Source organism: Semicossyphus pulcher, unplaced genomic scaffold (assembly GCF_022749685.1).
Source record: "Semicossyphus pulcher isolate SPU_LCO1_2020_fin unplaced genomic scaffold, fSemPul1.0.p SCAF_12, whole genome shotgun sequence".
Taxonomy (NCBI): domain Eukaryota; kingdom Metazoa; phylum Chordata; class Actinopteri; order Labriformes; family Labridae; genus Semicossyphus; species Semicossyphus pulcher.
In genome coordinates, this window is record NW_027211626.1 from 27,830,680 (window position 1) to 27,846,370 (window position 15,691).

General features: G+C 41.8%; 1 protein-coding gene across 5 annotated transcripts in view; it reads left to right on the forward strand.

Moving 5' to 3' along the window:
• Window positions 1–14,088, forward strand: part of LOC138588200 (stromal membrane-associated protein 1-like) — a 136,893-nt gene extending 122,805 nt beyond the window's left edge. For all 5 annotated transcript variants that reach the window (XM_069658134.1, XM_069658137.1, XM_069658136.1 and 2 more), the window contains exons 9-11: window positions 3,172–3,364; window positions 9,975–10,207; window positions 13,930–14,088. In XM_069658134.1, coding sequence (XP_069514235.1) covers window positions 3,172–3,364; window positions 9,975–10,207; window positions 13,930–14,076 — 573 coding nt within the window. In that variant the 3' untranslated portion in view covers window positions 14,077–14,088. The remainder of the gene's footprint in view (window positions 1–3,171; window positions 3,365–9,974; window positions 10,208–13,929) is intronic.
• Window positions 14,089–15,691: the final 1,603 nt, after the last annotated feature.

Below are 15,691 nucleotides of genomic sequence, written 5' to 3' on the forward strand. Positions count from 1 at the left end.
TTCATCGGGCTCTCTCTCTCTGTTTGCGTGTGTGTTTTGACACTCCGCCCGCACCCCCTATAGCCATTCCACTTTGTGTCTATTTCTTGTGTGTGCCTCTGTGTCTGTGTGTGTGTCTATGTCTGTGTGTGTTTGTGTCTATGTCTGTGTGTCTATGTCTGTGTGTATCTTCATCTCTCTCGCGCTCTGTTTAGATAACATGGTTAACATGGGCGCCGAAAGGAAACTGAGAGCGATGCGTTTGATAGTTTGGGCTCACATTACCAAATTTAACTCTGGTGCATCTTTGTGCAATTTATGTTAAAAAGGTAGTTGAAAAACATACAAGTTTAACATTTTATAAGTCTGAAGCAGTGCAGCGGGTTTGACTGCTTTAGCAGAGCAGCTAATGCTCACGCTATTGCTAGCATTACTGCTAGTACGTCCTCAGTGCAGCCTCTGAGTCCCGGTGGCTCTGATAGCAATGCTACAGATGGGATTAGCCAAACTAAAAATGCATGGTTTTTATAAATAAGCCTGTAGTTATTCAGTCACTGTTGTTAGCTAGCTTCAGTTATTAGCATTTCTAACCTATGTTCTAATTTAATACAGCATCAGTCAAGCTGCAGCTCCAGCTTCATCTGCAGTAACATTAGCAGAAGTCAGACACCAAGTTAAACCCGTTTTCCTTTGATAAATGAGGGAAAATGACACAGGAACAAACCGCAGAGGGTCACGGAGCTGTCGCCATGGTTACTGTAAAAGATTTACAGTTGGTTTAGGTACACTAATAAGTGATAGCTCGCGTAAGTGTGCATTTTAAGTTGCCATGACAGTCAGAAAACTATTTTTGTATTGAAGAAGAAGAAGAAGAAGGTATACTTTATTAATCCCCAAGGAGAAATTCAGTGTTTTCACTCTGTTATAGTTACAAACATGCTACACACACATAGGCCCAACATACACACACATGCACAAACAGGATTCTATGGACATGCGTTTAATGGAGAGATGTCAGAGTGAGGGGGCTGCACATTGATATGCACCCTGAGTAGTGGGGGATTCGGTGCCTTGCTCAAGGACACCTCGACAGTGATCAGGAAATGACAGCCGCCTCTCCCAGACCCAATTTCCATGCTTGGTTCATACCCCTGACCCTCCGGTTCTCAAGCCAAGCCACGGACTGAGCTACTGTCTACCCCATTGCTTATGATTGTTACTGTAACTAATTTATTGTAAATATTAAAATGTTACAACCCCCCTTCCAGAGGCACATTATCAGACACCCTAATAAAGACGTCTTTATTTTTTGCAAAAAATAATGTAAAGTAGTATCGATAAGAGTATCAATACCAGTATCTATAAAATCCTAATGATACCCATCCCTAGCTGCTTGTCTATGGCTGCCTTGTTATTGTGTGACTTTGGTGATTTAAATAGTGAGTTTGGATTCAACACCATATTTGTTTGATCCATCATGAATTAAAAAAAACGTACTAATGGAAGCAATGATGAAAGAAACTCCGTTCTCTTTTGTTAATGGTGTCTGGTGGCTTGAAGAGACGATGAAATAGATGTTTCATGTCCCTATAAAAGCATCTTTATCTTTGACAAATAGTTCTTTATCTTAAAGGGTCCTTTCTACAATGTTGTCAGACAATAAGAATAACACTTTGAGCCTGTCAGTGAACGTATATCGGCCAACCACATTTGTCTCAAAGGATTGTACTGCAGCTTTTATAGCTGGACGAAACAATTTTGTACCTATTAGTCTCTGAGATCTTGAGATATGTAAATAAAAAAATACAATAAAGTAATAATCTTGAAGATTTTCATGTAAATAAATGTCTGTTAAGTCAATATCTATCGCCGAATGAGGTAACACAATGGTGATTGAGCCTATGGCCCACTGATGAAAGCCTTTGCATTTGCAGTATTATAGACTGGGTGTCTGTGGCGACTTTTGCAGAAAAATCACAAGTGGTGCCCAGTTAGTGACGCGTTTTCCATCAGCCAGCAGTGGTTGGTCTGCCAGAGAGGGTAGGCGGAGCTAAGCGGCTGCTTTTACGGTCTCTGCAAGTGTTGCGAGTAAACAGTAATCTACTATGGCTGAACAAACAAAGAAAAGATGGATGACTACAGATACAACTTCAACTCGACGCTCAGATGAAGGCAAATAATCTAAAAAGGAAAGCGACCGTCAGCCAGGAAAATCAAGAGTTACAACCGGAGCCAAGGATATCTGGGAAGTGTGCTCCCGCAATTACTGTCTTCGAGATTATGAGTTTAATCAAAATATAGTCTTTTTTTTTTTAAGTCCTGGTGCGGCTGCTTGTGTTAAAACAGCATTTTGCATTTGAGAATCCTGAAATGAAAAACATATGCAGGACAAAGAAGAAGTAAATATCAGTTTTCAACAAACAACGATATTTCTAGTTTTTCTTATTTGCTGTTCTTTTGATTGTAGTTCATCTATCATCAGTGAAACCTTTCACTTCCTTGTTGTACATGAAAGCCTACCAGAGAAAAGACGAGTTAAGCTCTTTTAGCTGCATACGTAACATATGCACCGAAAGTGTTACAATCACACCAGCGGAATACGTTGCCATAAAATATCTTAAAGAGTAAGGACATTTTAAAGTGAGCCTGCTACCTGCTCATAGCACTTTATATTATTATTGAAGACCACTTTAATATCCACCATTAAGAACCTGGTGCCCTCTTTAATGTCGCTCTATTGCATCAGTTTTTTTATTAGTTTTTGTAGTGTTTTAAGCGTTTGGTTTGAAACAAACCACCTTGTGTAAAACTGTTACCCTGTATTTTATGGCATATATTTGCACACGCAAGTCAAAGACAAATTACAAAGTAGAAGTTATGGTAATTATTAACTAAGTGAGAATATTATTTATGTTTTAAAGTGAAATTCAGAGCAGTGTGTTGAGGATAACAGTTTGTTTATTGTAGTGATGTAAACAGTGCTCCTAAAATGTATATTACAGATACTGAAATATCTAGGTCAATTGGTAGTGAAAATGTATCCAGCCCTGCTATCAGTGTATCCAACTGTTCACTGTATTATCTGTGTATGTGTAAGGTGACCAGGAGCAGGTACCTTGTGCTCCATAAGATAAAGAATATGCTCAGCTGAAGGTATACATATTTAATTTCCTCTTCTCTTGTCTGTCACAGTCTGGTTCCAGTACAGCACCTCCACAGGCGGACCCCTCCACCTCCTCCTCTGCCTCCTCTTCTACCTCCACCGCCACCACCACAAAGGCGGAGCAGAAGAAGCTTTTATCTAAAGACTCCATCCTGTCTCTGTACGCCAGCAGCTCAGTGGGCAGCCAGCCGCAGAGCCAGCAACAACCTGCTCCTGGACAAGGTAACACACACACACACACACACACACCCACAGCACTGATGTTAACCCTTTGTCACCCATATAGAGTCATCCTCATATTATTCAACTCTGCAGTTTCTCTTAGCCCTAAAGTGACTTAAAACCTAAAACTTCACAGTTTTGCTTCACTCTTATAAACCTCTTCAAAGAAGCAGGAAGCCATTTTCAGATAAAAGCTTTGACAAACTGTTACTGCTCAGGAACAGTCAGCAGGTGAGCATATAACAAGCATAAGAAACTGATATTTTGCTCAGGAGGTGGTGGAGACCAACACGACTCTAAATGATTGGTAGTGTGCTCTTTGCTGCATGTGTAAAAAAGCAACTGCTTGCCAACTTTTTTGTGGGATAAAACATCAGATTTGATTTGACTTAATTTTCTGCCTCCAAGTGGCAAAAAAAAATGTAATCTAGGTTTTAAGCATTGACTGTATATAACAAGTAGAAGTAGAGTCTCGGTTTCAAATGTGAAGCCAATGTTAAATTTGTATTCTTTCTAATGAACAGTAGGGGGCGACTCTACTGGTTGAAAAAGAAGTCAGAGCAAGTCTACGAGAAAATGGCCTTACTTCTGACCTCAATTTATGCTCTCAATCAAAGTAGATATCAGTATGTTCATGACTCAGAACCTATGAAGGTCACTTGTGGGGTTCTGCAGGGCTCAGTGCTGGGTCCAAAGATCTTTGTACTGTATATAAATGACATTTGTAATTTTCCAAAATTGTTGCAGTTAGTAATATTTGCTGATGACAGAATAAGGTAGAATAAGGGTAATGCTTTGTTGGGTAATTAGGGTAGGCACAATAAGCTCAGGATTCAGATTACGTCCTTTTTTTTCATTTGAGTTTTTTTCTGTATGTTTTGATATGGGACTAATTATTATTCAACCGCTTCAAAACTGTATGGACAATTGTTGTTATGTTACTGTATGTTTATGTATGACTGAAAAAAAAAATTAGTTCCTCTACACAGCATGATGTTAATTTTGGAATTGATTGTCGAGTCAAATAAACAATAAGCAGTTAATGCCTTAGAGCATGGCTACCTGTGAGTCTCTACTATGGCCATAGAAATGAGTATACGTTGTACGTGTATTGTTCAGTTATGGTCACTTTTGGCTTAAAAACACCAAAACCGTAACGGCCAAAGTGCTAAAACTCAGCTGACATCATGGTGGCTACGTCTACGATAAGCAAGTCGCTACTACAGCTACCAGTCAACCAGGATAAACAAGTCACAATGCGTATCCACCCTATTGTCCTTGTGGTAGCAATATTACCACCAAGATGATGTCAGCTATTATGCCAAACTTGGCTTCAAACACACCAATCGATGACGTAACAGGGGCTACAGTGACCTCCTGTATACAGTCTATGGTTTAAAGGAAGCACCATTGCATATATAATCAATCCAAGGTGCGAGTGGCTGCACCTTGGAGGTGCATTCTGAGGTGAAGGCATGTCTGCACACCCTGAAAATATGCAACAAGAGAACATTTTGTGGTTATCTCTAGACTGTGTTTTATAAATCGGTATCAGCCATCCATTATCTACACCACTTATCCTGTTCAGGGTCGTAGGGGGTTGGAGCCTATCCCAGCTGTCATTGGGCGAGAGGCGGGGTTACACATGGACTGATCGCCTGTCAATCACAGACCGTGTTTCACAGTGCATGTAATGTAACGTATTGATGTCATCAACGACCGTACAATGTGATGACTCATCGAGACGGACAAGCTTTCACGCTCACATTCACACCTACGGGCAATTTAGAGTCACCAATGAACCTAACAAGCATGTCTTTGGACTGTGGGAGGAAGCCGGAGTACCCGGAGGGAACCCGCATGCACGGGGAGAACATGCAAACTCCACACAGAAAGGCCCACTATGTCCGAACCGGGATTCAAACCAGGAACCTTCTAGCTATGAGGCGACAGAGCTAACCAGTGCACCACCGTGCAGTCCATAACTGGGTACTATATTACAATTACACTATTCATAAGGATTTATAAGTGGTTCATAATTAGGTTGTTAAGCTAATGTCACCCAGATGATAACAACAACAGTGACCTGGTGCTTGCTAACTAGTGGTCTGTACTGCCTCAGATCTCATTGGTATCTTAACTTTCTTTGTCGTCTAAATCAGAGCTTTTTAACCACCGTCAACATATTTTCTCACCGCCGTGCATATGTTAGTGAATCAGAATCTTTCTAAATTGATAAATGCGTGCCCGCAATCTGCAATCTGCATACTACCACGCCCCCCTTTCTCTATGTAAGGGCATCCGCTCGGCGTATCAGGAAGAGAGCGTTGAGGTGAAGACAAGTAAAAAGAGGAAAAAGTTGCAAGAGATGGCCCCAAAGTGAAAAAAACCCTAAAATATTTCAGCACAGCGGAAACTGTGGTAATTGTGTCGGAGGTGGAAGCAAGAAAAAACACACTTTTCCGAAGCGTGTCCTCAGGAGTCACCATGCTGAAAAAAATGAAGCTTGGGCTTCAATAACTGAGGCTGGAAATAGTGTGTCTCCTGAGGTTCGGACCGTGGCTCAGGTTAAATAAAAAAGTGGTGCTGGCTGCAGTAATTTAATCATCCATATCTGGAATTTGTCCAGGCACTGAGGGTGAAAGTGATGCTATTAAACAAGAACCGTCTCCTAAAGGTAATTCATGTCATAATTTAAAGTGTTGCTTTGTAATTATCAAGTGCAAGTCAATCCGGAAAACAAAACATTTTATTCAAATGAAAATAGTAATGCTCATTGCAACAACTAATTAATTAGAATTAACAATTTAATGTGGTCAACGCATTAGTAAATTCACGGTTTAATTGTTGTTGTCTATTAAAGGCTTTTTTTTAGATTAATAATTCTAATATGTGGGTATTAGGTGTGTGTTTACCTTTTCTGAGAAAGCCGGTCCTTCATCATTTGTGTGTACGCATGGTCTGAGCAAGTTCTAAGTTTGTTTGCAGAGTACGAACAAACTCAAGTAAGTCCCATTGTGTTTATAAGTAACTATTTCAGAATCCTGGATATTGATTTTTTTTCTATTTTTAAAAAGGAAGGCTACGTTTCCTACTGCAGAAATACAGCATGCTTACTGCTTACCTATTCCTGGACTCCCTCACAATGCCTCTGATTTACCTCGTGACCCTTTAGGTCCTGACAGATATGTGGAATACATCCATTTCAATGTAAAAATGTTGTATATTGCAGCTATAAATGCCTTGCTGTAGGCAAATAAACGGTGGTTGTTGAGGTGGTAGCTGTTAAAAGCAGATACTATTTATTTAAACCCCTGGAAAGGCTTTTTAAACCACTTCAATGTGTTGTATATATAGAACATAGACAACCACTCCATAGTGCCTCATAAGCAGGAAAAACATGCAGTATTATAAGCACAAGAGCTTACACTCAGACACAGGTTTGTACACAAACAGAGACACACGCCCACACACTCTCACACGTACATCAGAGGAGAGATGCATCACAAAAATGGAGGAGAGTGGAGGCAGATGAAAGGTCAGCGTGCTGAAAAGCAGGCAGGTCCGCTCCACACTGCCATCACCACAGTCCCACTGCAGCAGTAAAAATAGAGAAGTGTCCACACGTTCACACTCATCGCACACTTATTATGTGTAAAGACTGAAGTGCCAGCACTGTTTATGTGAGTATACATGTAGGCGGATGTTCTTACAGACGCATACATCAACCTGAGCATGTTTGGAGTGTGTGGGAAAGCATTAGTGTGTTTCCTGAATGATACAGGCACATTTGTACAGCAGGCACATGTGCATATTGATTATATTGTTGGCTGATTAGGCTGATGTATGTATGTGTTACCTGTTACCTTAATGTAACAAGAACATATGTTGTTGTTGCTCTCTTTGCCTGTCTCCATCCTGCTATCCATCCTCTATCTCCTTCTATCCCACTTTCGGCCCATCCAGTGGAGGCAGATGGCTGTTCAACATGAGTCTGGTTCTGCTCGAGGTTTCTGCCTGTTAAAAGGAAGTTTTTCTGCCAATGTGCCGAATATTGCTAAGTGCTACTCATAGTGATTCATGTTGGGCCTCTCTTTAAATAACATAACAAAGAGTCAGTCTAGACCTGCTCTTTTTGTAAAGTGTCTCGAGATAACTCTGGTTATGATTTGGCACTATATAAAGAAAAATTTGATTGATTGATTGATTGATGTATACAGGATTAGGGGTGGAAATCCGGATGAAGGGCTTTCTGCGGCCTTATTGTCCGCTCTGAATCCAAATAAATGCTGATGGAGATCAAAGCCAAGAGGAACCGAGCCAGGCTAATGCCCCAAATCACTCACTTTCATCCTGTGTGTGTGTATATGTGTGTGTTTGTGTGTGTGCATGACCATGGGTGCCTCTCCATTTGGTAACAGGAATAAATTGGCTCTAAGTGCAACTAATAACAAAATGATCAGAATGTCAGAACCAACTGAGGTTACAGTGTGTGAAATGTATTTCCTCGTGAGTACGACATGTTCTTATAGATCTTATATTTCAGCATCAAGTGTAACTCTAACACTTTGTGCATACAGTCGTCAAAGCTGACTAATCTTGCAGGATAATTTGTCCATTTGAAGAAGTAATCTTCTCTCTGCCCCTCGGGGTTTTTCCGCCCATAAAAATCCAGATAAATTCATGTTTTATTTGGCTGCTTATCATATTCCCACAGTGGTCTAACACAGCGCTGATGGGCAAATACACTGATAAATATGATATTCTGCAGCTTCAGGTTCATCCTCGGAGGCAGTAATGAAAAGTATCCTGTTGCTAATCTCACGTCTCTTGTTTTCATTTTCATATGAATGTACATAACATGAGTCTGACATCATGCCGACCTCACAGCTACAGTCCGTCAGATCTCTGTCCAGGTGTATTTTTAAGTACCGGCTCAGCTGCATTTTAACACCACAGCTAAATGTTCTGTTTGCATTAGGAGACTGAAGAATAAACAGTGAGGCTTATATTAATGACATGAAATGATGAACATTAACTTTGAACTACAGGCCACCTGTAAACCTGAAACTACTTTAAACAGCTCCAGAAAAAAATAACAGACCACTCCAAATGCTCCTTCATTTAGCATTTCTCTCTACGTCAGCCCAATCGAGATGTGGAGATGGATGGTGAAAGCCATCGAACAAAGCCAAGCTGCTCCAAGAGCGGCCTAACGTCACCCAGCAGCTCTGTGACAGACTGGCGGAGAGCATGCAGAGATGCATGAACGCTGTAATTAAAAACCAGGTTATTCCACCAAGTTAAAACATTAGTATTCTGTTGTTTAAACATGAACTTGTTTTCTTTGCATTATCTGAGCTCTGAAAAACATCTTTTTACATCTTTTGGTTTCTTAACCAGTCGTCATTTTCTACAAATAAAAGACCTCAATGAGAATATTTGATTTGGAAGTAGGAGAAATGTTGTTAGCAATAAAATGGAAGTTGGTTTTACACAAACACTAAGCTATAAATGGAAGAGCCAGAAGTCAGTGGTCTCTTCACTTTTTCCAGAGTTGTGATCTGGGTTGTGTTTTTAAGGATTTTAACTCAAAACTATTTTGCAGGGTTGCTTCCTGAGACCCCAAATTACTAATTAAGTTGATTATATTATTACTTAATATAAGCTATATAACCTTGAAGATTCATGACATTTTCCAGACCTAGAACAGTAAAAACTATTTGTAAAAGTGCTTGACATTTTGTTGTGTTGTGTATTTTTTGTGTGGTAAATGGATAACCATCCACATCATGTTAGTAACAGTGAATGTATTTTCTCTGTAGAGATAATGCTGTGTGTGAGGGTATGTGTGATTGTAATGAAATGCATGAGGGGAACAATTATATATCCTACCAGTGTCGTTTCCCCTCATGCTTAGAAACCAACACCACACTGATATTTGGCCTGTAAAGCAAATGTGTGAGGAAGTATTAACATCAGAAGGTTGGCGGCTCGATCCCGAGCTCCTCCAGTCTATATGTCAAAGTGTCCTTGGGCAAGACAATGAACCCCAAATGGCTCATGAAAGCATAGCCACAGGGTATAGTTGATCAGTTGATCCTGGCATAAAATGAGTGTATGGATGAGTGTGTGAAAGGGTGAATGTGACATGTACTGTAGAAGCATCTTGAGTGGTTTGAAGACTATAGGTTCTATTCAGTGTAAGTGCAGTCCATTTACCATTTGCTTTAATGCACAGGCACAATTTGACTGCTGGAGTTGGTTGAGTTTTAGACTAATGATTATTATCATCATAGATGAATTTGCTGATTATTTTGTCAATTAAAGAAGACGGTTTGGTTTGGACAAATCTGGAAAATGCACTATACAGGTCTGTTTGTGTTCTCATAGGCTGTGAAGGGTCGTGGAAATAATTATTGGTCCTTGAGAAGTCCTTGAAGCTCTTGAAGAGTTTTGAAATTGTGAGATTGTGAGGGAACCCTGTCTCATCATTCTTTGCATTGCAATACAAGACATGGTTAGTGAATGTCATGGACTTGAAATATACTGTAAACCAAATCAGTCATATAAACCAAACTGTGTGTGTGTGGTGTTCTTTCTCCAGCAGGAATGTACATGGGCCAGCCTCAGATGCAGTTCAGTCAGCAGGGTTTCGCTCCAGGGATGGGCGGAGCCGTCCCGCCCACCACCATGATGGGTGGAGGTGGAGGGGCCATGATGCCCAACGGAGGCTACATGGGCATGCAGCCGCAGCAGCAGGGCGCCATGCCAGCAACCCAAGGACAGAACATGTACAGCGTGCAGCAAGGACAGCAGCAAGGACAGTGGAACATGAGCCAGGTAACTCTCACAATATGTCTTTTAAAACACTCAGAATGAGACGCGTGACTCGATAGACTCATTTTAACATTTAGCTAATTGTAATTCCTCTGCAGCTTCTCTGCACTTTAATCTTTCAGTAAGCACACTAACATTTTAACAGTTATTCTAGTGGAGCAAATAAAAAGATCATAAATATAGTGTCTTTTTCCTCCACACCATCTCTGAGAGAGCTCCATTACTGTGGTTCTCAAACCTGTAACACGACCTTCTGCTCCCTGATTTAGAGCAAAGACCCCCGCAGTAATGAGCTCACTGTTCTCTCTAACGCACAAGAAGAGCAGCTTTTATCAACTGTTCCATCTTTTTTTCAACCAAGGTTATTCTATAATAATATGAAGGATTGTCACTACTAATTCCATCCCAGCACCGTAAAATGATGAGCAGGTGAACTCACAAACCTTTGAGTCATTTAAAACGTATATCTAGCTTGAAATGACAAAGAAGTGGATGCAGTAAAATCATGTTTGGTACAATATTGTGATGTTTTTTCTCTTTTTGATTTAACATATGCTTCGACTCTAATTATGTTCAGACCTTCAGCCTGAAGACAGTCATTTATCTTCTGTCTAAAACCAGTGAGACTGGACCAGTAAACAGTGTGAAGCCAATATTGGTCCTCCAGTGAAAATCCAGTCTGGTCCTGTCAGTGTTGCCCAGCCCTTCAGAGAGTGTGATGTGTTTGATTAACTGGAAACAAACAAAACATGTCAGTTATTCCTCGTTCGATTCTCAGCAGAAAGAAAGACATGAGCAGTAACAGACAGAACTTGCTGAGTGTGTCTCAGAAGCCCTTTTATACATTGTGATTCTGCCACAGCACAGTGATGAAGCCCCACTATTACGCTGCCTTTGTCATTTTACATTGAACCAAGCAACGCCAGCTTAAAGCCGCCCTTGTGTGAGTTTTTACATTGTGTTCCGGCATTGTGGAGGCAAAAGGCGGCAACTTGTAAAGATCAGTGAAAGCTTCAAACTCACACACATGTCGCTGTTCCGTCCTGCTGGCTCCGCCTCTGTTACTACCTCCAGGGCTTAAAGTATTCCGGTGTGGTGCCGGATTTCCGGCGTATGACTATTTTATTAAAAAAATAAAAAGTCCACATGGGATTTGTTTTTGACGTGGTTTAACCAATCATCTTGAGCGAAGCAAAGGGGTAGTTCCACCTACCAGTGGTATGAGGCCAACCAACAAGTGCTAGCCAATCAGAGGCAGAGTAGGGCGGGTCTTTTCAAGAAATGTAAGTGCAGTGTGGTAGCCCAGCAACTCGGCTATTAAAAAAATGTAAGTCAGGTTTATTAAACCTGGCGAAGATACAGCCTTAAAGTAGTTAAGAACAAATGGCAGCGTGTGTTCGAGGAAGTTACTGTACAGCAGCAGCGGGAAGAAAGTGCCTGTTCGACATGAATCAGTCCATACATCATGTCCTAACAGCGTCGCATCGTGTCAAATTTACACTTCCATTTTGTCACTTCCACTGACTTCCATTGTACCTCTGATGCCAGCTCAGAGGCAGAATGACTCCGCCCCACGCCTCTGTGTGTTTTACATTAAAGACGAGGCGTAACAGAGGAGCAGTCCCAGCTTGACCTGGCAGCATAAAAGTGGCTAAAGAGTAAACTAGATGTGTTCAGGTGAGAACGGCCGTTTTACCTTTATAAACAGTCTCTAACGCCTGAATTACACCTGTTAGAAACATGCCACCTGTATCTGGATTCATTATCTAGATCAGGGGTTCTCATCTTGGGGGTCACGACCACCAAGGGGGTCTTGAGATAATTTTGGGGGGTGACCAGATGGATGTTGTAGAGAAAAAATGAACTAACATATTTTATATAAAATAACACATTTTAGACTGGGGTTTGGTTTTTTACGTTACATCACCAGTGCCAGTGATATAAATGACATGAGAATAGATTTCATTTAGTGTGTTTGTGACAGTAAAAGTGTGCATGCACATGAGATCTGATTGGACACAAAGAAAACTCATTTTAGCACTTTTGTTCCACAGTATCGTGCTTAACCAAGCAGCTGTAGCCAGTTGTGCTAGATATCAGATGGAACGACTATGGAGCGATAGCTTCTCAGAAAATAATGTTCCAGGCGAGACTCGGGCCAACAGGAGGTGTCTCAAAGTGGGTCACCTGAAAGTCCGACAGCAGCACCCTCGACTGAGAAACACAAGGTGCCTCCAGTTCCAACAGAGCCCCGAGCTCCCAACAAGCTTGGGAAGTATCACCCTGAATTTCCGCAGGCCGCGACATTTTTAACAAGCTGGACGGTAAAATGCACAAAGAGGGACGAAGTTGGGAAAACTGCGTCTCTGTGTGTACAGACGCAGCTAGCGCTATGCAGGGGACACGAAAAGGACGAGAAGCAATCGTTTTGGAAGTTGCAAACACCAACTTGATTGTTCTGGGGGGTCGTTACTTGAAAAGGTTGAGAACCACTGATCTAGATGATGATATGTGTTCCAGTGTCTTTCTTATAGACTCTACAAAAAAGTAGAAAATAATAAATAATAAATATAAATAAAAGTAGAAGGGAAGTAACTATTGGTTTGTTGACTTCAGTTTTAAAGCCTCAAAGAACCAGTTACTTTATCTTGTATAAGAGTTGTGTGACTTTGGTCTTTTACATGGTTAATTGAGATTTAACACACAATTTGTATAACAAACATTAACTAACAGATCGAGTCAGCATTAGACCTGCAACTCCTGTGTTCTGCAGTGCCAATATTCGTCCTTAACAGAAGTCACAGATATGATCTCTACATGAGAAATTAATGTAAAACATCTGTACTTCGTCAATAATGGGAGACCTGTCAACACATCTGTCAACGAGTTTCAGAAGTCCATTAGCTGCTGCTCCAACACACACAGCCCTTATCATACTGTGTGTGTGTGTGTGTGTGTGTGTGTGTGTGTGTGTGTGTGTGTGTGTGTGTGTGTGTGTGTGTGTGTGTGTGTGTGTGTGTGTGTGTGTGTGTGTGTGTGTGTGTGCGCGCATGTGTAGTTGTGTGTGGCTGTACTCAAACCTGTCGTCAGCATCTTGACAACTGGGGAGGTTAATGAGGGATCATAAATCAGCACTGGCACACACACACACACACACACAGATCACTGCCTTTGAACAGTTGAAGTGGGAGGTGGATGATGAGGTGTGTGTGTGTGTGTGTGTGTGTGTGTGTGTGTGTGTGTGTGTGTGTGCATATTGTGCAGGAAGACGTAATGGAATGGTGAGTTGATGAACGAGCGCTTGGTTGCACGTATGTCAAGGCTTGGCTGACACACACACACACACACACACACACGCATACTTATACTATACACTCTCAGCCACAGCTCTCGGATGACCCGATAAGTGAGTAGCACTGCACCAAAGCACATTCATAATAGATAAGACGGGATGGAAGGAGGAGGGAGAGCAGGGGAGCAGAGCAGGTGGATGAGCAGGGGAGGCAGCGGGTGAAGAGTTGGGAGGTGAACAGGGGAGTGCCAGAAGCCTTTTAAGAACAGTGGTGGAGGTAAAAAGGAAGAGAAACGGTAGCGTGGGAGCCGTGCTAAAGGATGGAGAGTTACCCCACCCCCCTAAATGGCTGCTTCTAAGTTTAGGGAATAGCTGTCTATTTTTGCCCTGACAGACTCCCCTCCACTTTCTCCCCCTTTCTTCTCCCCCTCAGATGACCCAGCAGATGTCCGGCATGGCCGTGAGCGGTGGAGTTCCAGCTCCGGCCACTTTCACCCAGTCAGGGGCCCCAGCGGCCGGTTGGCCCGCAGCTGCACCGGCGGCGTCCGGTCAGACCCTCAGCACTCAGCTGTGGAAGTGACGAGGAGGCCGTCTAGAGGATGAGAACGAGGAGGAAACGGTCGTATGAAAACAAAACGGCTGAAATGTGGTCCTCATCTCCTCCCAGCTCCGAATTTAGAACGCACAAGTAGGGGTAGTCTGACTGCCCTTAAATCCCCTCCCCAACCCCGACACCCCTTCACCGTGGTTCCTTTAAAAGACGACATCTCTGGATGGAGTGAAGAAAAAAGAGACTGGCAGCTGTTGTTTCTCGTCTGTATTCCTCTTCCTCCCTCTTGATTTCCTTTTGTTGTTGTTGTCTGAAGAAAGAGACAAAAACAGCAGAGCGACAGAAAAGGAAGCTGCTGGACCGAAAACTCCAAGTGTCTCCTCTAGTAATATTATATCATTACCAAAATGGATAGTTAGTGAATAGTCTGTCAATACCTACAGTAGATATGGCTATCTTGTGGTTGCTCTATGCTACCCTCTCCTCTCCCCTCCTCTCTCTTCTGTGTATATTGTAGCCCTCCCCGCCTCCTCCGTCTCTCCTCCCCCTCTCTGCAGGGCGACAGAGCCTCATAGCAGATAGTCGTCTGATCAGTACTGTATTTATGTGAATAAGATGTGAACCTTCCACTTTTTCAGAGCCATAGCAGAGAGAGGTTGCTTCAGCTCTCAGTGACTTTGTTTGGTTTGAGTTCTCTTCATCCTGTGACACTTCATGGGTTCTCCAGTTTGCTGTAAAGTTAAATTTAGCATTGCTGATATGGGCTTACAGCTGCGAAGGCTGGCTCAGACTGCTGCAGTTTAGCGCTGCGTCCTGCGCATAAGGAGAAACTTAACCAATGTTTTTCTGTATAATCTCAAACATGCACACACTAATAGATACTTGAAGATTATCGTGTGTGCTGAAGGGAGCAAGGCACCACCTGACGTGGTCTCTTACAGGAGAGGAGATGTAAAAATATCAGAGACTGACGACAACCTGCTGCTGCAGTAAAGTTTTGCAGTGCGGAAAAACTAAAGCAGAATGATCTTTAATTCTGGATGATAAAATGGTTGTGGAGACGAGTTGTCTATCCTTCAGTAAGAGCCGGAGGTCAGATTGTACCTGTTTGTTTTCACAGTTATATGCTAGCTTACGTTAGCATCAGCAGCTCCGTCTCCTTGTTTTCTTCTCTCTTTAATTGGCAAATATGATCTCGCTTGAACTGTACGGACATAATCCATATCGTAAATCCTAAATATCGAACTTGTCGGACTAACAGGGCTGCCCTGAATGTTTCAGAGAAGCCCTTTATGTTAACAGAATATCTGGGCTGAACATCGGTACCAATCAAGGCACAAAACTAGGTTTCTCCTCCGATTATTAGGAGGCGTGAATCAGACATAAATTGGCCCAAAACTCCTGTAGTCTGAGCTCGGCCTCATTCAGTTAATGTTAACTTTTCACTGATTTAATGAGTCGTTGTTACATAATTCAACTATCTTCCCTCAAAGAATTCTAACAGTATCTCATTACAGACACTTACACCAGTGTTTCCAAAAATGGTCTAAATGAAGATGATAAAAACATGAAATAAGAATATAATATAACATTTATTGATTTTTTTAAAGTGTTTTTATTCTAAATATTAGTTTTTCCAATAGTC